Source organism: Carassius auratus, unplaced genomic scaffold (assembly GCF_003368295.1).
Source record: "Carassius auratus strain Wakin unplaced genomic scaffold, ASM336829v1 scaf_tig00032050, whole genome shotgun sequence".
Lineage (NCBI taxonomy): Eukaryota > Metazoa > Chordata > Actinopteri > Cypriniformes > Cyprinidae > Carassius > Carassius auratus.
In genome coordinates this window covers 101,154-125,838 of record NW_020525971.1, presented here as the reverse complement: position 1 = coordinate 125,838, position 24,685 = coordinate 101,154, and the positions used below count along the sequence as shown (strand labels likewise).

General features: G+C 38.8%; 1 protein-coding gene across 1 annotated transcript in view; it reads left to right on the top strand.

Annotated features, from left to right (window-relative positions):
- The window catches only part of LOC113080796 (ephrin type-B receptor 2), a 73,454-nt gene extending 56,496 nt beyond the window's left edge, over nt 1-16,958 (top strand). Inside the window, exons 6-15 of the mRNA XM_026252847.1 lie at nt 4-166; nt 1,664-1,772; nt 2,039-2,103; nt 3,982-4,104; nt 4,197-4,444; nt 8,846-9,061; nt 9,156-9,305; nt 12,511-12,704; nt 15,543-15,698; nt 16,538-16,958. Of these exons, the coding sequence (XP_026108632.1) occupies nt 4-166; nt 1,664-1,772; nt 2,039-2,103; nt 3,982-4,104; nt 4,197-4,444; nt 8,846-9,061; nt 9,156-9,305; nt 12,511-12,704; nt 15,543-15,698; nt 16,538-16,646 (1,533 nt within the window). The 3' untranslated portion in view covers nt 16,647-16,958. The remainder of the gene's footprint in view (nt 1-3; nt 167-1,663; nt 1,773-2,038; nt 2,104-3,981; nt 4,105-4,196; nt 4,445-8,845; nt 9,062-9,155; nt 9,306-12,510; nt 12,705-15,542; nt 15,699-16,537) is intronic.
- Nucleotides 16,959-24,685: the final 7,727 nt, after the last annotated feature.

Below are 24,685 nucleotides of genomic sequence, written 5' to 3'. Positions count from 1 at the left end.
CAGGACCAGACGGAGCATAACTCTTCCATAATAAAGAGTCAAACCAACACCGCAGTCATCCGTGGTCTCAAACCCGGAGGCATCTATGTCTTCCAGGTCCGAGCGCGTACGGTGGCAGGGTTCGGACGGTACAGTGGCAAGATGTACTTCCAGACCATGACCGAGGGTGAATATCTAATCAAAATAATGACAAAATGATGGTTTGTTTTATCCAAAAATCTTCATCATCTCTTCAGATTTGGTCTTTCTGAGAAGAAATGACATGCATATGATTCTGCCAATCATTCTTACATCTCCCACATCTTATCATAAAAGCAAACCTGTGTGTAATTGACTTTTCAGTCAATACTTTTATCCTGAAAGCGTGCAATCAACTGATAAAAAGTTAACATATAATGTTTGCCCACTGCTCCGGGTATGTGCTCACAGTGTGTGTGTGTTCACTGCTCTGTGTGTGTGCACTTTGGATGGGTTAAATACAGAGCACGGATTCTGAGTATGGGTCACCATACTTGGCTGAATGTCACTTCACTTTCACTTTCATGAATAATAGCGCAGAACAAAAATGAAAATATGAACATATTTATATGAAGGCTTGTTAAAGATGCACTACACTAAATATTTTGTAAATAATAACAATAATATTATATTATATTATATTATATTTTATATATATATATATATATATATATATATATATATATATATATATATATATATATATATATATATATACAATTTATTTATTTATTTATTGATTCAGTCCCATTTCCAAAATGCTGAAGAGAAAGAATGGTAGCTGAAACATGTCATTGGATGGCTGCCCATCGTTGTGCCCTTCCCAGATCACCTCATTCAGAGGCAGCTGCCTCACTCATGCCTGCTCGCTCTCTAAGCCGCTTATTATGAGCAGAGTCAGAATTAGTCTGATCTATCCTCCTGAGCTCTCTGCTGGCATGATGAGAGACAGCAACTCAGCCAGGTGATCCAAACATGGATGTCTCATGCCAGCAGGCTGCACTCACATTGAGTGATTTAAACCAAGAGGTTTAAAACCGATTAAAAAGGAAGTTACAGTGCAGTTGAATTCACATGAGACCCGACGAAGTTCAGGTTTTTGTTTACTTACTACCTCAGCTTTTGGGAGTTTGGAGCAAGTGTTTAAATATTGTAAAATCTGGTAGCACGCTAGCATGTACTTAGCCTCTAGGGTTGCAGAGTGAGCACAGGGGTTTGTCTGCATTGTGAACGGATAGTCTGTAATTATACACGAATAGAGGAGAATGAGAAAGCTAGTCAGGAGAGGAAAGGAAAAGAAAGTTCCCCAGGCCTTCCCAACATCCCAATCCGTCTGTCTTGCACCCGTACACACCACCCAACACATTTCTTCCACCGCATGCCCATATGCTGCTGGAGCTAAGCAGTCCAAGTGTACGGCCCCATCTGCCTGAAGGTATCTCACACAAGGCTTCCTGTCCCAGATTCCCCACTGTGAAAGTGGGGAAGTGAGGGTCTCTCATCTGTGAAGACATTCACTGCAGGACTCCTGTGTCTAAGTGGAGTCTGAACTTGCTCCAGGCTACAACAGATATAGAGACACTCTGCTGGGGTTTGTCAGGAAGTGCTAACTTTGGATATTGTGTGTGTGTGTGTGTGCCTACAGAGGAGTACAACACTAGCATTCAAGAGAAGCTGCCTCTCATCATTGGCTCGGCGGCTGCTGGTCTGGTCTTCCTCATTGCGGTGGTGGTCATCATCATTGTTTGCAACCGGTGAGTTCATCTTGCTGTGTTATTAACATGTAAACCATTAGTATAGCTTCCCCTAATTATACCAGCAACATTTATAAAAATCCTGCGCTTTTGTCCTGATTTGCTTCATTAGCGGACATTTACAGAGCAGCAGAGCTTGTAAAAACTCACTTAATGATGGGGTTGTGTTAACAAGATGACGGTGGTCAGTAGTGAGTGTTGTTTCCATGGCTTTAGCACATTTTTAAACAGTACAAGTAGAGCTGTTTGTATTTGTTCGCCTGCAGACGTGGATTCGAGAGAGCAGATTCAGAATACACAGACAAGCTGCAACACTACACCAGCGGCCACAGTGAGTTCTTCGGTCTTGACTACTATACACACACTATGAATACAATTAAAATGTATGTACAGGTTCAAAAGTTTAGAAACTGTAAGTTTTTTTAATGTATTTTGAAAAATGCTCATCATCAGTTACTAAATCAATTCTGTTTTTTCCTGAATCTTTATTCTGTTACATACATACACATACTAATGCCCTCAATTTCCCCCACTTCCCCCCTCACACAGCTCTATTTAGCCGCTGTATCTCTTTCACCATCAAACACACCTTTATCTCAAAGTTGGACCTCAGTTTCTGATTAATCTGTAAAATATTAACCCCACAGCTTCCCTCGAAATCCCATCGTAGAGTGAATTAACCACGTATCCCCTAGAAGCGATTTCATTGTTCATCTTTGTTCTCCTGCTCAGTTCTTTTTCCACCACTTGTTTATTTTCCCATCAAAGCGGTACACAAAACTAATGCTAAAGAAGCTCAGTGCCAGGTGTTTCAAAGTTAGTAAGATCCGACAAAGATTCATCATAAAATGAGCAATACTTCAGTAAATACCGCCTTAGCCTCGGAGTGCTGTTCCATTTATAGAAATAAATCTTTAAGATTCTCTCGAGGCAATAATTTAAAGCTAAACTCGCTTACTTGCTCTTGCTCGCTCTCAATCTGAGGGCTTATAGTTTATCTCTCTCTTGCTCGCTCTGCTGAATGAAAATGGTCTGGCACTTTTCCTCAAGTTTTATTTTTCTTTGCCCTTCATTGTCAATTTAAACAGCTTTTATGCTGTGTAATCAATGGCAAAAGCTGCTGTAAATTCTGTATTTTTGAAATGATTCCTGGGCCAGTGTGGGCCCAGTAAAACCTGCAAAATAGTGCTCACCAGTCAGAAAGCGCTCTCATTTTCTCAATTGTACGTGTATCTTGTTCATTCTTTCTGTCTTTGTCTTAAACAGTTTCTTAATCTTAAAGGGAAAAATTGTCACCATTTGCTTACCTTCTTATCATTCCATTCTGTGAAAAAAATGATGTTAGGCAGAATGCTGCTCATGTCCATATCATTAAAGGGAATGGAAATATTTACGTTCAGTGAGTGCAAAAAAGCAGCAAGAACATGTTTCCTTCTGTGCTCCACAGAGGACAGAATGTTACATGGGTTTTGGACAACTTGAGGGAGAGTAAATGATGACAGATTTTCATTTTTGGGTAGACTATCATTTAAAGAGAGAGCTCTGCTCAGAATAATTTTCTCCAGCGTAGCTGATACACTATAACCTCATGAATTGAAGTGTGACGTTCACAGATCCTTTGATAGTGGATGCCATTCGCTTCTCTCACTCTATTTATCTTCTTCTTGTCTGTTATTTTCTTCTTGTCTGTTGCGAGAGCACATGTATCAATTCCAAAAACGTCTGAGCAGACAGATCACCAACAGAAAACCTCTCAGGCTGCATGAAAACACACTATGTCTATTAAAATACCTTTGGATAGATTTAGAGCCGAAAGACTGAATAATCGGATTTAAAACAGGAATTACTTAAGTCCTCACACACTTAAGTTCACCTTTAAGCCAATTTACCTGCAATCAAAAGCAGTTTGATTGGCAGCAATGGAAAGTGCTGATACATGGTCCTCACTGGGGACTATGACTCCCCAGAGGTGATACATACCATTAAAACGCCTAATCTTTCTCTTGGCAAACACTGTTACACTCCACTGACTGTAGTCATAAGCTCTTCCAATGTCATGCTCAGAATTCAAAGCTGCTGGAAAGCCAGCCATTTCCAGAATTCCCAGAGGCTCGCATCTCTAATTCTTTCTCACATTTACTCTGACTATTCTGATGTACAGTATTTTTTGCAGCATTTAAATATTATAGCTGTTTTTAATTTTTTCAAGTATCACCAGGAATGAAGATTTACATTGATCCATTTACGTATGAAGACCCCAATGAAGCTGTGAGGGAGTTTGCTAAGGAGATTGACATCTCATATGTGAAAATCGAGCAGGTCATTGGAGCAGGTAATCAAACCTCCAAATGTCCAACAGTGTTCTACCATGAAGTTTTTCTTGTGCCTTGACTTAAAGAACGATGCGCTTGTCTCTATCCATAGGCGAGTTTGGAGAGGTGTGCAGTGGTAACCTAAAGCTCCCAGGAAAGAGGGAAATGTTTGTGGCCATTAAAACACTGAAGACTGGTTACACAGAAAAACAGAGACGAGACTTCCTGAGTGAAGCCAGCATCATGGGGCAATTTGATCACCCCAATGTGATCCATTTGGAGGGAGTGGTGACCAAGAGCAGCCCTGTTATGATCATCACAGAATTTATGGAGAATGGCTCATTGGACTCTTTCCTCAGGGTGAGCATTTTTGCCCAGAGTCTTGATTTAATAACTGTGTTGCAATCTACATAACCTAATCGAAAGCAGTGATAAATTAAAGGAACAGTTCACCCAAAAATGAAAATCACCCCATGATTTACAAATCCCCAAGCCATCCTAGGTGTATATGACTTTCAGTTTTCAGACGAATACAGTCAGAGTTATATTAAAAAAATTTTAATGTACATTTAAAAAAGTAAAATGTAAAATTTAGTTTGAAGAGATTACATTTTACTTGATTGAATCGGCTGATATATGATATTCTCTCTCTCTCTCTCTCTCTCTCTCTATATATATATATATATAATATTTAGTAAAGTATTAATATTAACATTTCATACTGTATATTAGAATATTGTGCTGTATTAACCATTTCATTTTTTATTTAATTAGACAAAAAGGATTTATAAGTGCACCCATACTATTTTAATGAAGAAAAAAAAGGCGTCTCAGGTCAATGAATCACAAATCACAATTAATATTTTTTTCAAGTAATTCCTAAAACCTCCTCAATGAACTGATTCACTAAAATAATGTGGATTTTCCCACACTAACACAAGCGCAGTAACTAAAACATGACACAAATTCCAGTTCAATCTCTCATCAGCAGGTCTGTATGCGCATCAGCATGCTCAGCATCATACAAATGTTTCCTCCTAATTTCTCATGCTGTCCATCTGGTAATTTTCCACAGGATCTCTCTGCAATACCCAGCTACCCCCATAACAAACACTCTCAGTGTTGATTCCAGCTGTAGGAATGTTGTAATAAACTCAGTTCTCTTCCATTCGTCTCTATGGGTTGCCACACTAACATTTGCTTTAAAGCGGTCTCTTTAAAGAAATAGTTGGATTGTTGCACTGTGGTTAGTCGTGCCCTCATTTTGCATTGGTCATGCTCTCTCGACCACGTTCTCTGCATTACATGCTTTAGAAGAGCGGTGTCTGATAAACTGAGGCTCCATATTTGCTTCCGACCTTTATCACAGAACACACATAGTGATCAAAAAATTGTGCTTGGTGCAATAATCTGAAAACTCTTAGCATGAGAAAAATACTTTGTATCTATCTGCATTGGAATGAGAAGAAAATGCTGCTGTCAGCTGATGACTGGCATGCGTCAATTTGATTTCAGCTTAGAGCTGATGTGGATAAAATAGGTATCTGGATGCCTTGATCGCCGGTAATTGGGCTCACTGTGTGTTGCGTCAAAAAAAAAAGCCTTTGATTTATGTAAATATGTAATCTTTGGGGAAGGGATGATTTGTTTTGCTCATTAGCAAGGCTTTGCCTCTGATCTATCACGAGATAACATTTATTTTATCCTTGACACGTAGCTTTTCGGAGTGTTAGGCTCAGGAAGTGTAATTATCTGAAACAAGAAACCTTCATGGTTATGCCGTTTAAACGAAGGCGAGTGAACAGGAACTAAATGACCCGCCATTTGTTAGACATTTGAACAGAATTTATTTATTCTCACCACAATCAGATCCAGCTCTTGCTAACCTCTGTAATTGTGAGGTTTTGATATTATTTTAACTGTTGACTAGCCAGTTGTTTTGCTCGTGTTTATACTTGCACAGCCCACCCTACGACAGAACGCACATCCCCCACCGTGCCACTAAGTGAAGAAATGACTGATTTCTGATAACACAAGTAGAAGAGTGAAAATATTACAACACCACCTCATACATCAGGTTTACTCTGTGTTCAAATCACAATTTTATATTAAAGCATTCAAAAATAATTTTTTTTTTTTTTTTTTTTTTTTGCTCTCATAACATCAGTTTGGTGGTGTGCAAGAGCTTTGAAACTCCTCAGATCTTTGTGTAGCTGTACAATTGTGTTGTTTCTGCAAGACTGTCATCCATTTCTAACAGAATGCTGATTTCTTTTTAAAAAAAAACATGCGTCTGTTGTGGCACCTCACTATGACAGCGGAAGAAAACATTGTGTTAGTGCTGAAGTGCTAGAATATGAGTCTGATGGAGCTCTTGTAAGACACGACTGAGAGGGAGACTCGATACTAACCTGTCTTCCTTGCACTGATCCAACTTCCAACATTGTTTTGTGGCTGATTAAGTAGTGAAAGAGAGCAAAAGGGAGAGAAATTCAAAAAGGTATGCTACCAAAACTTTCAGACAGATTTGAGAAGCATTAAAATGAAAAGTTAAGCACAGCCGAACCGACAGCAAAGACGTGTCTAAGAAGAAACAGCATGGATAGAATAATTCACATATTAAGAATGTTTGCTTCACTCCAAATAACTTTTGAGTGAAAAATCCCTCCAATTAAACTATAGGCAAACACTGTGAGCAGATTAGAGTGCCAGGCTGTATTTACGAAGGATTTCTGCTTCATGAATAATGGATGCCATTTAATTGCTGTGGAGGGTGAGGAGAAATTCAATCAAGTCGGCTTAATGTGGGGGAAGGGTTTAAATGTGGCACATGCTGCTCAGAGGAGGAAGGGTTTGCATGTGACACAAAATGAAGACATCTTGTAGCTCTTTCATCCAACATCCATTGCTTTCCATCTCTCTCCACTTGACGCGTGCGTGTCTGTCCACACCATGCCTGCTGCGCTCGTCTCCTCTGATCAGAAGCTGAATGTTGCTTGCCTCATGGCTGTCTGCGGAGGGTCTGCAGATGGAGGCAGCTGCAAGCACAGCTGGGTCAGAAACTGCTGGACCTCCTCATGAGCAAAGGGCTTTCTGACCACCATGGTCAACAGCTGCAAGATTTGCCACGGCCCGCATTGATCATCGAATGTCTGATCTAGCATTGCTTTGCATAAACTCTACCAATCCTCACCAGAGCGTTTGCACAGCCAACCCAATCCAGACTTGACTCAATGCACTGTGTTCAGTCTCTACTCTTATCCGACTGGGCATACTCAACATTAACCGTGATTTTCACAGCTTTATTCTTTCCTTATTGCTGTTGTTTGGAATTTATAGGATTCCCAGAGATAACTGAAACACAATTACTTATTAGGAATGTGCAAAATGCTATTGTTTTTTATAGGGATGCACCGGTTGATCGGCCATAAATCGGTTTTTGTTCTTTTTTTTTTAGGCCGATTTTTCCGGCAGTGCGCTTGCGTGCACAGACTACATTGTAATCGTTCGCTATGTCATTTGTGTGGAAGAGTATTTCGAAATCTGTGCACAGGACACAGGCAGCCGATCAGTACTGGAAATGCAGAGCTACATGTCTGAGGCACAGAAAGCAGGAAGCGAACAGCCGTTGTTGTACTGGCGCACAAATAAGAGTCCCTTTTCTGTGCACTGAAGCTGCGCGAGCCTATACTGTACCGGTCCGCGCCCTGAACATGAGTAGACCGTGAAGATTTTTAACATTTTGGAAAATGTATTTATATAGCATACTTTTATTTAGTCTCACTGGTAAAGACCTTTTTTTATTTATTTAAAACCAAATGTAAAAATTAAAACATACTGAATGCTGATTAAGAAACCTCTTATTGAATGTGTATTGATTGTGTTGTTTGGACTGTATAACTATGCAGTTGTTGCCTTTAACTTCACATGGTTACAGTTAATCTTTTATTTAAGGCCAGTTCTCTGTAGTTTCAACCCAATTCAAAAACAAAAGCTAAATGCTGATCTTTGTACCATCTGTGTTTATATTGAATGTAGGCTACTTACTGTGCAGTTACTGCTGTTAATTTCAGATGGTAACAGTTATTGTTTTCAATAGACAAAAGCCAGTTTGGCCTATTAAATACCAAATATCTTGTTTATGCACACTTTGCTTTCTTGTTTGTTGCTTAAAAGATTAAAAAATAAATAAATCTGAAATAGGTATCGGAATCGGCCAGTTTGCTTGGAAAAAAATCGGTATCGGAATCGCCCATGAAAAATCATGATCGGTGCATCCCTAGTTTTTTTATGCACAATTCACCTTTACAAATGCCTTTTATAAGAAGTAGGGCTGTGAATCGATTTTTAAGATACAATTTTAAATAATCATGTTTTTTGTGAATAATTGTGATTGTGATTTAGAGACAAACTTGTAATCATAAATATATTTTCTATTTGAATATACTTTAACATGTAATTTATTACTGTGACAAAAAGCTGAATTTTTTGCATTCATTATTCCAGTGTTCAATGTCACTTGATCCTTCAGAAATCATTATTATATGTTGATTTGGTGCTAAAGAGACATTTCTTGTCATTATCAATGTTAAAAACATTTGTACTGCATAATATGCTCATAAATATATTTACACATTGAATCCTCAAAATAAAACAACATAAAATAAGAATATTTTAAATAGTAAAAGGGAGATTTACATCAAGGCCAGTATTACCAATATTTTATGTCTTGACCCATTTATGTTCTGTACTTGTTTACAGCAAAACGATGGGCAGTTCACTGTGATTCAGCTGGTGGGCATGTTACGAGGGATCGCCTCTGGGATGAAGTACCTTGCAGACATGAATTACGTGCACCGGGACCTAGCGGCACGCAACATCTTAGTTAACAGTAATCTTGTATGCAAGGTGTCCGATTTTGGACTCTCACGTTTTCTGGAGGACGACACATCTGATCCCACCTATACCAGTGCCCTGGTGAGAAGTTATTTTTATATTTGATTTGAAACTTTCATGCAGATTTGTGCTTTGATTTGAGGTGAATTGATGTTTGTGATTTGGGTTTATACAGGGTGGGAAGATCCCTATTCGATGGACAGCCCCAGAGGCCATCCAATATAGGAAGTTCACCTCCGCCAGTGACGTATGGAGCTACGGGATTGTCATGTGGGAAATAATGTCGTATGGAGAGCGGCCATATTGGGACATGACCAATCAAGACGTACGTATCTCACTGCTTACACTACTTTTTGAAACAAGTCTCTATGGCTCAATGCCGTAGAGCTCAATGAGGCTGCAGTATTTTGATCAAAAATATAGTAAAATGTGATTTATAGCTTGATTTTCAGCTGCCATTACTCCAGTATTCAAAGTCTCACGATCCTTCAGAAATTATTCTGTCAAGCTAATTTGGTGTTCAAGAAACATTTCTCATACAAAATGATCAATGTTGAAAGCAGTTTTGCTGGTTAATATGCTGAATTTGAGAGAGAGAGAGAGAAAAAAAAGAAACTTACTCACCCTAATCTTGGAAGGTGGTGCACATTTATTAGTTGATTTGTTTCATGGTTAAATTTTAATTCCAAGTTATACAATTATACAGTTATATAAATCTTTTTACTTTATTTATTTATTCAATTCTTCCAATTTGTGCTCCAACCTCATAACCTTTTCTAAGCTGCAAATCCCCTATCTTTATAAAGTAAAACTACCAATTTCTTATAAAACAATTTTCTAATGGTCGTGCCAGAGGCTGTTGGATGGCTGCCGTATGTTAGCGCGTAATAGATGAATGCTGTGCAGCAATGTTGAATCAGAGGCTAGGGTAAACAGCAGAGAGAGCACGTCTTAAATCTGCCCATGTGCTACTCTGTTGTATGTGAGGCCAAACCTCAGACCCCAAACACTGCATGAGTGTAGTCAGTCTTTGCAGAAACAGCCGCACCGATCATCACATCAGATTCGCCTCAGAATGCAGAAGAAGACATAAGGATTTCAAGAGATCACATTTTTGGGGTTTAAATAAGAGGTTTGAACTGTATCTGTGTTTATTTTGGAGAACATATGCTCTTGGTGGGTACGTCATGTGACTTTGAGAGTATCATCAAGCTGTTGTCCTTGTATTGTGTCAAAGGGGATCATTTACTTAGCCTGTTAATACCAAACTTTGCTTTGCTTCGTAGACAGAGTCTGGAAGGGCATAATTGACAAGTGTTTACTTTCTCATTGGGGGGCGCTTGTCTGAAGTTTAAATCATTGGTGTACCCGTAAGCCAATCACATAACGTTTAGTTATGACGTGTGTTATTCGCCGGCTCAGCCGCCTTAAACTACCACTGTAAACACAGGTATGCTGCAAAAACAAACCCATCGAGCAAGTTTCACTGCCTCCTTAACCTGATCCTGCATGAGAGCAACCAAAGGGGACACAATCACAATTATCGCCTTGCCGGACTTTTGCCTCCCCAGTTTCTCGCTGACGATTGGTAACAGTTGATAAATTTAACGTTTCCCAAAACCTGTCCGGAGTAGGGCCACAACATCACCTCCATTCAAAATGTGAAACAAACACTCTTCTTGTTCTGGCTTCAGTTGACAAATGCTGGGAATATTCTCCACAACAGAGTGAATAGCATCCCGTTTCTCCATGTCCGCTGTGGTTTTTGATTTTCCTAACCTAAACTACAATCTTAAATTCAGCGCTTAGCATCTATGTCAAGGCTCTCAGCCTGCCCTCTGTTTGTTGATTGGCCAGCTGTTTTGGAGCCAACTGGGAGATGGTTTGCTATCTCAGACTGAGTACAGAAGCGAACTGAAATTGAGCGGAAGTACAAAGTCTGACATGGCTATCATTACTCACCAAATGCATCTGTCACAAAGGCTACCAGAAAAAAATCAACTGTATTTCACACTCACTTCCTGTTGAATAAAATGATTATTTCACATGCAAAGCACGGTGCCACGTTAAACAGTCCCTGCCCTTGAAGAAAGCTCCCTTTTCTAGCATCCCTCTGGGTGGCTGGGAAAAGGCAAATTATAGGTCCAGATAATGAAAATAGTTTCAAATTGAAAGTGTGAATGCTAATGCGCTAAGAGGGACCGCAGTTATCTTATTAGCAGCTCCAGATAGCGTTGGGTCCTCCCATCGGGCTGGCCGTTTGAATGAGATTAATGAGGCCTTGAATGGTACACCATAATGGCTACGATAATGAGTTGGGAAACGGCGGGTCTCACTCGGGTCCTGCACGCACTTTCCACTTCGTGGCCATGCATTTCTTTTCTGGCCATCAAGGCCACTTGAAGCACCCTGTTTCATTCAGATCTGACAGTACATCCGTCGGCTCAGTTTTGGATAAATGCTCAGTACCTTTTTTGCACATTTAGTGATGCTACATAGTTAATTTGCTGGAGATGTATTTAAGTTTTATTTAAGTGACGTTCTTGATTTCCTGTTACAGATTGCAGCACATTTTCCAAATGTACAATTTAGTCAGCGTGTAGATTACAGGCCATGGGTTAATCATATTTAATCTGACAGATGTTGCATGGATTGAAATGAATAGAACGGATGGGAGCCAGACTCTTGCTATATGCTGCCAAAAAACTTAGTAACACTAAGGCCGCTCTTTTTTCACATTTGATCAGAGAGGAAACACATGTACTGCCAAATTGTTGTTATCAGCACCTTCATAATCAAGATCTATTAGCTGATTTAGGAGGTATTTAGATAGCAGCTGACTATGAGTGCTTATTTATAGTCTGTCTGTGTGTGTGTGGTTTTGTAAGTGTAAAGGGTGTGTGATCATCTGTGTTTGTGGCCAATGACAAATGGCTTCCTTGTGTCCCTCTAAGACCCAGATAATGATCACAGTGCATTTATGAAGACTGCAGATCAATCCTCTGTCTCCTGTTGTGTTACAACCCCCCTGCCCAGACGCTGGCTCATATCTACTGCCACCTGCCTCACGCCATGCCGACAGCTCCTATCAAAGCAATAGCTTATGGCAATTTATTACATTTATTTAAATTAAATTAATTTAAATCTAATGCATTACACATTATTTAACATTTGAGTTACAGTTCCGAGAATTTAACGTCTGCTAATACTGATTAAACATTAGATTATCTTATAATGTTACACATTAATGTTGCCCACAGTATGATTAGGGCTGAGAAACAATAACAGATGTTATATTGTAGAACAGTTTAAATAGTGAGGCAGGCATGTTGCATGGTGCTACTCATGCAGGAGGCCCAAGTTCTAATCTGGCTTGTGTCATTTCCTGAAGCCATCCCTCCCTCTTTCCCACTATCGTTTGTCACCTGTCACTGACATTTGGGATGACTTGGGATGCAACTAGTGTATCTTTCTTCGCCCCTTTTAATAACCAGCTCGAGACCCTCACAGATCTGTGCCTCCCTCTGCAGGTCATCAATGCTATTGAGCAAGACTACCGGCTGCCCCCTCCCATGGACTGCCCCAGTGCCCTCCATCAGCTCATGTTGGACTGCTGGCAGAAAGACCGTAACAACCGGCCCAAGTACAGCCAGATTGTCAACAACCTGGACAAGATGATCCGTAACCCCAACAGCCTGAAGGCCATGACTCCACTGTCATCAGGGTGAGTTGGAAAAAGTGTTCAGTTTGTTTGGATGATCAAAAGCAAATGAGTGAGTGGTTGTAAAACCCAGACAGCATTTTACGTGAAGGGTGTTGCAAAAGATAGGAATCAACTAGTGCTACAACAACTTATCAATAATAACTGATGTATGTAATTGACAATGAGTTTGTGCACTATGCACAGAAAATATCTGTCAGAAACGTCACTTTACAGCTGTGAATAATACATTTATATGGACGTGGAAAACAGCGGAGTGAGCGGCTGTGGGAAAAACTCACGGATTTCTGTTAAGCAAAGTACAGTGAACCAGTGTGTGTATGTGCATCAAACAGACGGCGCACAATAATGTAACAGCATAATATTTCTTGTTAGACATTGATAATGTGTAATTGAAAATAACCTACATAGACACAGTCACCATATTTGTTTTCATTTACTACAGATTGCACATTGTTTGGAGGACAACACTGAGTAGGATGTACAATTAAATGTTGTAAATAATGAATTAGAGTATGCAATCCCAGAATGCATTGCAACAACGAGTGAAAAAAAATTCAAATGTGGATTATAATATAAACATTTTACCAAATATATATGTGTGCTATGTTGGTTGATGCATATTAGATCTTCTTTATAACATCAAGAAGATCTAGTTTCTCAAGAATGTCATGTGTAGAGCATTCCAAATCAGTCACTTTCGAGGTTTCCTTTGACTTAGGCTTCTACCTAGAAGGCTGTAGACAGCTAGGCATCCCACTGGGCTTTGGAACAGGGTGTACATTTAACACTTTGACTCATCTGACACAATTTAACTCAGGCAGTGTGCAATAGTCATTACAATAAATCATATTTATGCAGAAAGATGTTTAAACAAGTTTCTACAGCGTTTAGTTAATGGAGACACATTGCCTTTTTGGAAAGCGCTTTAGACACAGATGTGAAACTTTACACTATGGTATGCCATGGCAGCATCAAGGGATTGTAATGATGTTTTCAGTCTAACCGTTGCACATACATAATACTGTATTGTTTGGAGAGAGGTGCAGATCCATCCATGTTACATGATATATGTGTGGCTACAAAAACAACTTTATTACTTGCTTTGAAGTTTCCTTTTTAAGGTATTTAGTACTTAGATTAGTCTGACAGTTTCACCGTTACACTGAAGTGTATGTCTGTGTGCATGTGTCCTTTTTGCATGCATGGTTCATTTAGGGGGATAATTTTCTGTCTGACCTTTTGCCAGACCTGACTCACTTGCATCCTTCAAGGCATATTTACAAAACCAAATGGAATATGACCTTAAAAGAGCCTTTAAAACCCTTCTTCTAAATTATTTCTGTTCTGTTTTCAATTTTTGGTCAATGCTCTGGTTTTACTTCTGATATCAGTGGTGGACTTTATTGATGCTGTGAAGTTATTTTTTTTATTTATTTTTTTTTGGCATTGAATTGCTATGTAAATAAAATCAACTGTGTTTGATAGATCAAATCATTATTAAAGGCTTTAGCCAGTAATACACTTGAAACATTGGTAAATCTGGGAGATGAAGCAACTCTTGTCAGTTTTTTGTGGACAAATGTAAAGTGGGCCAGTTTCTTCTGTCATCACGCTGATGGTGAGAGGCTTGGGTTTTGCGTGCTTCTCACCAGCTCTTTTTGCCTGGAGGCTTAAACACTACAGTAATGTTGCTAGAAAGTGCAGTCATCTGGGGACATTAATTACATTTTTTAAGAATTAAGCAGGGCAGAGGATATTTTGCACTTAAATTCTTCCCTAAGATCTTTTTTTCCTCTCCAGAGATTGAATTATATTGAACCAAGAAATAATATAGCTCAGTATTCCCAAGTGTATCACAATTGCCAAAAATATGCACAAGATTTTATTTATTTATTTTCCATTGATGATAATATGCCAAATAACAGTGAACCACGTGTACTTTAGGAATGTGCCATGTATACCATGGGGGGATTGTAGTAGGAGTATAATGGTTCACTGTAAAAAACGATCCATACCAATTCTCCACCCATGGTTCGGCACACATTTGCACTGTAGATCAACTTAAATCTTAAAATAACACCATATAAAAAAGAAAATAGAATTTGGCTAATGTATGTTTCTGTTGATAGAAACATATTCTGTCTTTCCAAACCGACGTCATCACCCGGGTGTTGTTTGCTAACGTGCGCAAGTGAGACCTGAACAGCACACGTTGCTATCTGTGTTTAAACTAAACGCATTTAAGCCTTACCAGTTTAAACACTAAAGAGCCAGAAGATGCTAATCAGAACTCGCGTGCACAGTGAGAAGATTTGTGTGCGCGCTTATCCAAATTGTGCAAACTCACAGCATGCAAATATTGAGTTATTTTTCAAGTCTTGTGCTTGAATGGACAAATTCACACAAAAATGATGTCAACATGCCAGTCTTGGTGAGAATCTTAGCAGACTTCATCAGATGAACGTACAGTACAGTATCAATGTACTACGTAGATATGTGCATTGTCTTAAAGTGACAGCAGGCTATATACCTGCTATCTGTGTTTTTAATGTTAATCAAACAACAAAAGACAAGGAAATCACTCACTGCTCTTGAAGAATAGCTTTTGTCAATTTAATAAGGACTGATCTTCAATTTATAGAGTAAAATATGCAATGCTATTTTAAATTTGATTACTTTATTACGTTTCTGTACCTAAAAAAAAAGAAATATATATATATATGACTGGTGACTTCCAGATTGTAGTGTGTACTTGGTGGTTAAAGGCTATTTTTACTGCGTACATTCACAACAGTGTGACTGATCTGTCTCTCAATCTCTTTTTCATTGCCCCTCCAGTGTGCATTTGCCCTTGCTTGACCGCAGTGTGCCTGACTTCTCCAGTTTTAACACTGTGGATGATTGGCTGGACGCTATTAAGATGGGCCAGTACAAAGACAACTTCGCCAATGGCAACTTCACCAGCTTTGACCTCGTTTCCCAGATGACCATGGAGTAAGTGCTATACCTACGAGAGAAAACAGTTCAGAAAACAGCCACGCTTTGATCACTGAGTCAGCAGAACCTCTAGGGGATCTTTGACTCTATTAGCACTGATTGTCAATACCTAGTTTTGTTCTATATTGCACTAAGTTTCTCAGTCTATATATTAGGGCTACACACTATAGTATAAAATTTGCTTCTATTTATTAAAGAATCTTAACGTCTATCATGGATTGCACAAAAATATTAAGCAGCATAACTGTTTTCAGCATTAATAATATGATGTTTCTTAAGCAGCTAATCAGCATATTAGAATGATTTCTGAATAATAATGGCTGCTGAAAATTCCGTTTTGCCATAACAGCTATAAATGACATTTTAAAATACATTAAAATTGAAAAAAGAATTATAAATTGCAGTCTAAAACAATCCCTCAATGATTAGACACTTTATGGATTCAAATAAAAGAATAAATAAAGGTATATTTTCTCATCTTTGTTGCTGGCTGTCAATCACAGTGGAAATGGAAGCCACAGAAGTGCATGCTTAGACTCTTCTCCTCTTCTCACTTCAGCAGTCACCTGGCCAAACCAGACACGCCATGAAAACAAAGGAGGTGTTGTTGTTTTATAGACGCTTGGATTGTGCAACAAACAGAGGATGATAGGGATAAAAGAATTTACCGGTTACTCAGTCTTGAACTAACATGCTCAGTTTACTTTGGCATCATGTGAGGAAGCCAGTGAATAAAAATGTGTCACTACAACATTATGGTATATGCTTAAGAGCGCTCGTGTTTAATCTTGCCTCTTTCTGTGTGTGTGTGTGTGTGTGTGTGTGTGTGTACACAGGGACATTCTCAGGGTCGGAGTGACACTAGCGGGTCATCAGAAGAAGATTCTCAACAGCGTTCAGATGATGAGGGCACAGATGAACCAGATCCAATCGGTAGAGGTTTGACCACGTGCCCTGATTAGACTGGGAGGAGGACAAGAGGAGGCAGTGGAGGCCAACGTGAAGGGATGGGGCGGCCACCACAGACCCTAAGCCTGATTTTCCTTCTGGACCACCTAGGATATCCACCTGCCCCCTTCTCCGAAACACTCTCGTTCTCCATCTGTGTCATCTGAATCCCTCATTAACCCCCAGACACCCTAATGGGCTCGACTCTGGAAAGCTGCGTCTGAAAAATATGGTCACAACACCTGATCGTTTAGCTTTAGCCACCCCCAATCACAGGGTGACCGTTCAGTCTGCCAGCAATAGGCTCCACCCCGTATTTTCCTCGAATTTTCTTCTTTTCTTCTTTTTTTTGTCTTATTTTTAAAAGAGTTTTTGTAAAGATATGAAAACAAGAATTTAAAACAAGAAACAAGAACATGAAAACAAGATTGGTGTAAAATTGCAGACTGAATATGGTGGACTGAATCGAAAGGCTACCCTTTAAAAGGGCAATGAAGAAACAGGAATTAAAAGAAGAAAAAAAAAAACTCGCCCCACAATACATGCTTCTTTCTAATGTTTTAGAGAAATCTTGAGTAGAAATAATGACTGTCTGCTCAATGAATACACAGGGGAAAACCTGCGGGACCTTAAAACCCCTCGCTGACAGCCGAGGGAAAAGTATGTGAAGCACATGAAATGGGACTTCCTTTTGGCAGCCGATGTTTTTTTTTTTTTACTATATCAACATAAACAAACAGACAAATGGAGGGGAAAGAAAATAGTTATAACAGAATTTGTGGTGCAGATTTCTCATTGCTTGGGGGGAGAAAAAAAGAAATATTTTACAGATTTCATAAGAGCCTGCCAAACAGAGCATCATCCCTTTGTACCTCGTCCTGTACATATCAGATGCACTTGACGTTGTGAGGTCATCAGTACAAGCCTGATGTAGTCAAACGTTAAGTTTCAGTTTCAGTATAAGATGGATCTACACTGACATTTGATGGATTTTCTTTCATGTGCATGTGTGTAGATGACTTGAGGGGGTCATCTTTTATATTCTTCCTCCTTTTAGTCATGGGCTGAGATGATTTAGTTTGAAAGACGGCGTAAGATATTCTCCCCCGCAGATGCATAAAGGAACATTTTTAGCCTGTTCTTTACATGAACTGCTTACAGAAAAGGACCCCGAGTGCATGTATGCTGTGGTCTTCACATCATCTACGCTCTTCTTTTATGTTTGGATCCCTGCCGTGTGCGTGCGTGCGTGTTTGTGTAAGGGCCTCGTGGAGCTCCAGTTCACAGGAAGCTTGGGTTTGATAAACTTTGCAGATCACTGTGTTGATATGCTTATTTTTTTGCCACCTCTATCATAAAAAATATGTTTTATAATAAGGTGTTTAGGGGTTTTAATATCTGATAAAGTATGCAGTTAGAGGACGTTTTCATAACAGGGAAGTGATTGTCCATTGTGAAGCATAGTTTTATATGAGGATATTGTTATTGTATGATATTTTTGAACTGGTTACATTCACTAATTGGGGCCAAGCTTACATTTGGAGTTTCATAGGACATTTAAATTAAATTAGTGTGTATAGGTGTTATATTATTTTTTACAGAAAATACATCCTACCGTTCTCCATGGTATGGTACTTCCACAATGCTCTCTGTGATTTTTAACCTCCATGATAGGCGTAAGAACAATAAAACTCTGTATGTAATATTCTGAAGCAGAAACGTCCCCCTCAGAGAGAGGTTTTTTTGAAACTGTTGAATTTGAGTGTACATATTAATATTTTTATGCGTTGGTAAAACTGAATTTATTTTGGGCCTTTCGTTTTGTACTAGCTGAGAGATGAGAAGCAGCCGTAGAGATGAACAGGCCAGAGGTATCTTCAACCATGCTGGAGTGTCTATGTGTGTGAATGAGTGTGTTTGTGTGTTTGCACATGCAGGTACGTCCACTTACCAGCATTAAGGTCACTGTGCTTAACAATATACTTCTCGCTCAGCCGTCGAGGGGCTCGCTGTATTCCATGACCTCAGGGTTAACATGTATCTGTGTTAAAAGCATGCAGTACTGTGAGGTCAGTTTACTGTAGGTAAGGTCCATTGGCTGAATCTCAGAGTGCTGCTGAAGTTCTAAACAGATGGTGTTGACCGTTCTCTGTTCTTCCCATTACATAATGCTTCCATTAGACTGAAGAATCAGTCGTTCAGTGTTTGGGCATGAAACACAACTTCCAGCAGACAGGTCATCCCAGGTGTGAATTCTTGAGAAAGGTAGCCATAAATTCGGATGGCTACTTTCTTCTGTGTCCAGAAAGACGGTAGGATTTTACTTCCCCTGGAGTTTGATATACTAAATGGCCCTTAAGTTTTAGGTCTCAGCTTTTCAGTCGTTCTTGGTCACTTTTTTATCACCAGCAGGAGGATACAGGGAGAAAGGAAATGAATCTGGACTTAACACCTTGTCCTTACCAGCAACGTTTAATTTGTCCATCGACACTGAAAGCAAAAATTCATTGCAGCACTGTCACAGCCAATTTTTAACGTTCAAAAGTTTGGGGTCCGTAAGATAAGTCTCTTATGCTCACCAAGGCTACATTTTTTTGGTCAAAAGACAGCATTATTGTAAAGTATTATTACAATTTAAAATATCTTCTATTTATTTTAAAATGTATTTTATTTTTGTGATGGCAAAGCTGAATCAGTTTTATAAAAAACTGTACAATAAAAACATTTTTCAGGATTCTTTGATGAATAGAAAGCCTTTAACCTTTACTGTCAGTTATTTTTTTCTTTCAATTTAATGTGTGCTTGCTGAATAAAAGTAATAATTATCTATTTATATATATTTATATTAATGAGCCCAAACTAGAATCATAGTGTATGTGGACAAATGAGATTTCACTGTGGGCGGGGCTATCAAGATACTATTGAAATGAATATCAAGCATTTGAAAATATGTTCTGTAAAATAAAATAGTATAAAATCAACTAAAAACTTAAAGCTGCAGTAGGTAACTTTTGTAAATATATATATTTTTTTACATATTTGTTAAATCTGTCATTATGTCCTGACAGTAGAATAAGAGACAGATAATCTGTGAAAAAAATCAAGCTCCTCTGGCTCCTCTCAGTGGTCCTATTGCCATTTGCAGTTACTAACCGCTCCCGTTAAGAAACAACCAATCAGAGCTGCGGTCCGTAACTTTGTTTGTGTTCAAAATGTAGAAGAATGTATATAATAAGCGAGTACACCATGAATCCATTTTCCAAACCGTGTTTTTAGCTTGTTCTGAATCATTAGGGTGCACCTATAATAAGTGTTTATATTCAGACTATTTTAGATTGCTTCGGGAATACCGCGGCGGAGTAACCCAGTACCGTCGTGATTCTTCATAGTCATAAACAGAGAGAAGTAGTTCCGGCTACGATGTTCTTCCGCAAGACGCAAGCAGTTCTGTTTATTAACCGCTAGAGCTTCAAAAGTTCCATACCGCAGCTTTAATGTAAACTAAAATAACAGATAAGCTAAATAAATATATTTTTTAAAATAATTAATTTGATACAATACATTTTAATACATGCAAAAACCTTTAAAACACCCATTTTTATGGTATACCATACGTGACATCTTGGTTGCGTTCAGCAGCTGGTTGGGACAAGGAGTGAGTCAGGAAGGTGAGAGACAGATTGAGAGTAAAAAATGTTCTCACATCATAAATCTGCCAGCAGCCACCTTTACCTGTCTGTTCAGCATATCCTCTCAATATTTAATGGCTGCGCAGTATCACTGCTGCACTGTGAAACCTAAGGTTCTGAATCCCTCGTCTTCCTCAGAATAACACTGCTTCTGCTTCACCTTCCTAGGACAATCACTGTCACTCAAAGCTCCAGCACACATACCAGGATCCACACTGCTGTCTAGAAAACCTACAGAAATTCAGAAGTTGAGACACTCATGGCAATATTTAGAGGTGCTGCCCACAAGTTCCAGCATGTTTTAAATCAGCCTAACAGCACATGATTACCGGAGCTTTGAATGAAATCCAGTGTTGAAGGGATATCTTGTGTTCCTGATCCTCATCTTCTTTTCCTTCCAATGAAATTTTGTCCTTTCATAAGTACTGTTTCATGGGTCTGTGCTATTTGCAAAAACAATTTTTTCTTGCATCTTGGCGCTGATGATCACATGAGTTTCTGGCACTTTGCATCGAGAGATCCGAAGGAACATTAACAACCAATGAGCCTTTCTGTTTTAAGATATTGATATGTTGAAAGATTATGACATGCTTGACATTTGCTACGCATTTTCTTCAACAAACCTGTATTTACATAGAAATAGTTCATCGCGGAGGTCTTGTGTAATTCTGTTTTTCCACTGAATCTTTAACCACTCAAGTTTGTTTCTCAGTAGGGGACTAATTACTTCATACATCTCCCTCTCTCATTTGTCATTTAACAGAACACTACGTAGACCACAGACAAATGAGACATGGCATCAAGAGTGTGAAAGAATGTCACGCTGAGAGATTTAAGCACTTCTTATTGTTTTTTTTCCCACATGGATTATCACCTTAAATGCATAGCTTCTACCACAGCACAGTTCTTTTCTTCATACAAATGATGGTACATACTGTAGGCATTTTTTAAAACTCAAAACACTTTTTGTTCAGATGGCTTGAGAAAATAGCCAATGAGCTGCCATTATGTGGACATGCAAACTGCAAATGTTCTTTCTGGCAAGCAAAAATGTGATCGGCACAGAACCGTGCACCATTTAAAGATTTTTGTTGAAAGCTGGATGACAGCAACTGTGGACAGCTACCGCCGAAGCATAATACCAGTGCAAAACCGTTATTATGATGATTATTTGCGACTGTGAATGAAAATACAAGCTGGCTCCAGCTCACTCTCATTGGTCCATATTTCTGCCTGCATCCTCCAAATATGGTGGGAAGTTCTCAGAAAGAAAATGGCTCCCTGAACAAAGCTGTGGTGGCTGTGGGGCCGCAGCACCCTCTGCTGTTAGGAAGGCAGTAGTGCATTCTTCCCAAGGTCCATCAGCCCTGATTTTCATTAGAGGGCAGCAGACCTTTCTTTCTTTCTGTCTCTCTCTCGCTAGTCCAAATAGAGCACTGCCCACCTGGACCACTGTGACTGAGATGGGGGGGTCCTGTTTCGCTGTATAAAATGTACATATGACTGTAACCCTGTGAATGATGTAACAATTTTATTATTTGTAATATTGTTATTGGTTTATTTTCTAAAGATTACAAAAAAGAAAAAGAAAAAAAGCCCAACTTGACTCTCCTCATTAAAACATGAAATGAGATCTGTTATACAGCGTTCTGTGTTTTGTGTGTGTGTGTGTGTGTGTGCATGTGTGTGTTAGCCTCTGTGTTTGTTACATTGCACCAGCGTCAGCAAAGTCATGGGCTGAATTCCCAGGGAATGCATAATACTAAAAATCTATGGATAGAATACACTATAATTGTTTCAGATAAAAGTGGCTACAAAATATTAAAATGAGTACTGTATGTGTGTGTGTGTGTGTGTGTGTGTGTGTGTGTGTGCATTGACATGGTTTTAGTGTGGAAAAATATGCTTAAAGAAATAATAACCTGAAACTATGACAATGCAATCAACCCTATAAAAATATATAGATCAGTGATTTAAACTGTTTTACATTTCAAATAATGCACTTAACAGAAGAATTAATGTAAGTAATTTATAAAACGATTGCTTTTGAATCTTCAAAAGACTGTCCTCTTTCACTTCTGTTACAAGTGCCTCAACGTCACCTCAATATTGTGTTAAAACAAAGATTACTGTAGTCAACTTCTATTTGTTTCCATCTACAAATATTTCATGTTTAATTCACTGTGCTTACTATTTCTTTGTAATTATTTGTGAAATAACTAGCACTGAACCAGCAATGTTGCTTTAAATGTTTTAAGTTCCTGTTGTTTTATTTTCCCAGTCCTTACAGTCATTCCAGCATGCTAAACTAATGTAAAATTACCCTGAAGACAGGAGTAAATTGAAATATCTTTGCAGAAAATTGACAAAGGCATTTGAACGCCTCAAATCACTCCTCACAGGACCGGCCTTTATGCTGATGTTCCTGTGGGGTGTTTGGGTTCTGTGCTCCCCCTCCTGCTGTTCTCTCTGACCGGATCCCAGTGTCTCCTCACAGCTCGCCCCGCTTCGGAGACCTTGTTAACGGGCCAATGTGTGAAAGCCCAATGACCTCTCACTGACCTCACTGAGACTGGCATGCAAAAAAAAGAAAGAAAAAAGGCAGCCCCTGCTAGTAGAAGTGGGAGTTCAGGAGTTCAGTGTGCAACCCGCTGACAATCCAAAACAGTTCTTCTCGTCTAATCCCGACCGCCTTTGCTTCCCTCTCCTTTACGCCCTGTTAACCACCGTCACCACGGGCTCAGTGGGAACAGCACGAGCGCCAGACCCTCAACAGAATGCGACCAAAAACCTACCGATCATCTTTCACTGGAAATGCACATGAAAGTGACCAGACTCCACGTGAAATATCTAGATTAATGGAAACGCCCTGTGCTTTTTCATTCATGGTCATGACAGTGTAGGCGCTTGTTAACCAGAATAGTTTGCGCTCACACATCATTGCTTGTGAATCGCATTTTTAAAAGATCATGCTGTGGTCAAGCTAAGGAAATACAGAAACTATAAATCTATGTAAACAGTGGCCATGTGCGCCGCCCTGTGATTCACTTATTTAATTGGCCACTATGTTCATTGTTCCACATATGCGACCTGCAGATATTTAAAAGAGTGTTAGGTAAATCAAAGTGCAGTCAGTGAGCTCTCCAGTCCATGATGAGTGCATAGACAACTGATACGTTTGGCCGATTTTGATGGCCACGTCGTACTGTGAAAATCCATCTATCACAAGTGGAAGTCATTTACAGCGGATGGTTTGTTCTGGCTTTGCTCGGCTCGTGTATATTTTAGTTGAATCATCGCATGCTGGGAAGACTTACTTCCACATCCCTAACATTTCTCATATTTGCACTCTGTCCGTACAAATATCAGAAACACCATTCAAACGAACCATTACAGAGAATCATGAGAGTGCGAGCGGTTCAAAAAGACCACTTGTGCTCACGATTACAGCTTTCCGCATCATGAAAATATTTTTCATGTTAAATCATGCTGTGTGAAAAAATAAACAGAAGTATGATAGCCTTGATAGGAAAGCCTTACCCATGATGTCACATGAAGTTTTGATTTCATAAAACTTAATGATTTCATTGATTCCGTTCATATAAATATTGATATTTCTATTCTTAAAACTACTAAAATAATATGGGAGGAAATAACATTTAAAGCTATATAATACAGATTTGAAGAGAGAATAAAATAAAAAAATAAACACTTTTTAAATTATTTTCTTAAGCATATCTGTTGTTACACATTCTTAAAATGCTTTTATTTTCTCTTTAGAAATGTTTCAAGAACAAACTTTACTAAATTCTTTATTTGTTTTTATTTATCTAAATGTATCTTTGCTTTATGGATTGTTATTATTAAAACTATTTGCACTGAAAACAAAAATTGCACTGGAATGGTTTTTTGAAAATAATCTTTCAGAATCACATGATGTTTACTATTTCTGAAAATTCTGATAAAAAAAAAAAATAGAATGTTCTATATAAATAAATAAAATTATCTATATAGATTATGTTAACTGTATAAAATAAATTGTCTTACTCTGTTGTTCTTTCTAACATTTCAACTGCAACCATATAATAATAATAATAATAATAATAATTAAAATAGAGAAAAAGTGTCGCATCAAAACATTTTAAGATTTCAACACAGTAATAATATTCTGAAACCTATGAGCCTTTTTAAACAGTTCACTTTCCCAGAGTTCTTCATCATTAGGACAGTTATGAGATGAACACTGGTCAGGTGTGGAAGCTTTTCGTCAGACTGCTGAAAGTGTTGATTTAGACTGCAGCAGACAGTGTGTGAGAGCAGCTGCTTACACGCGGAAACCTGAGCTGG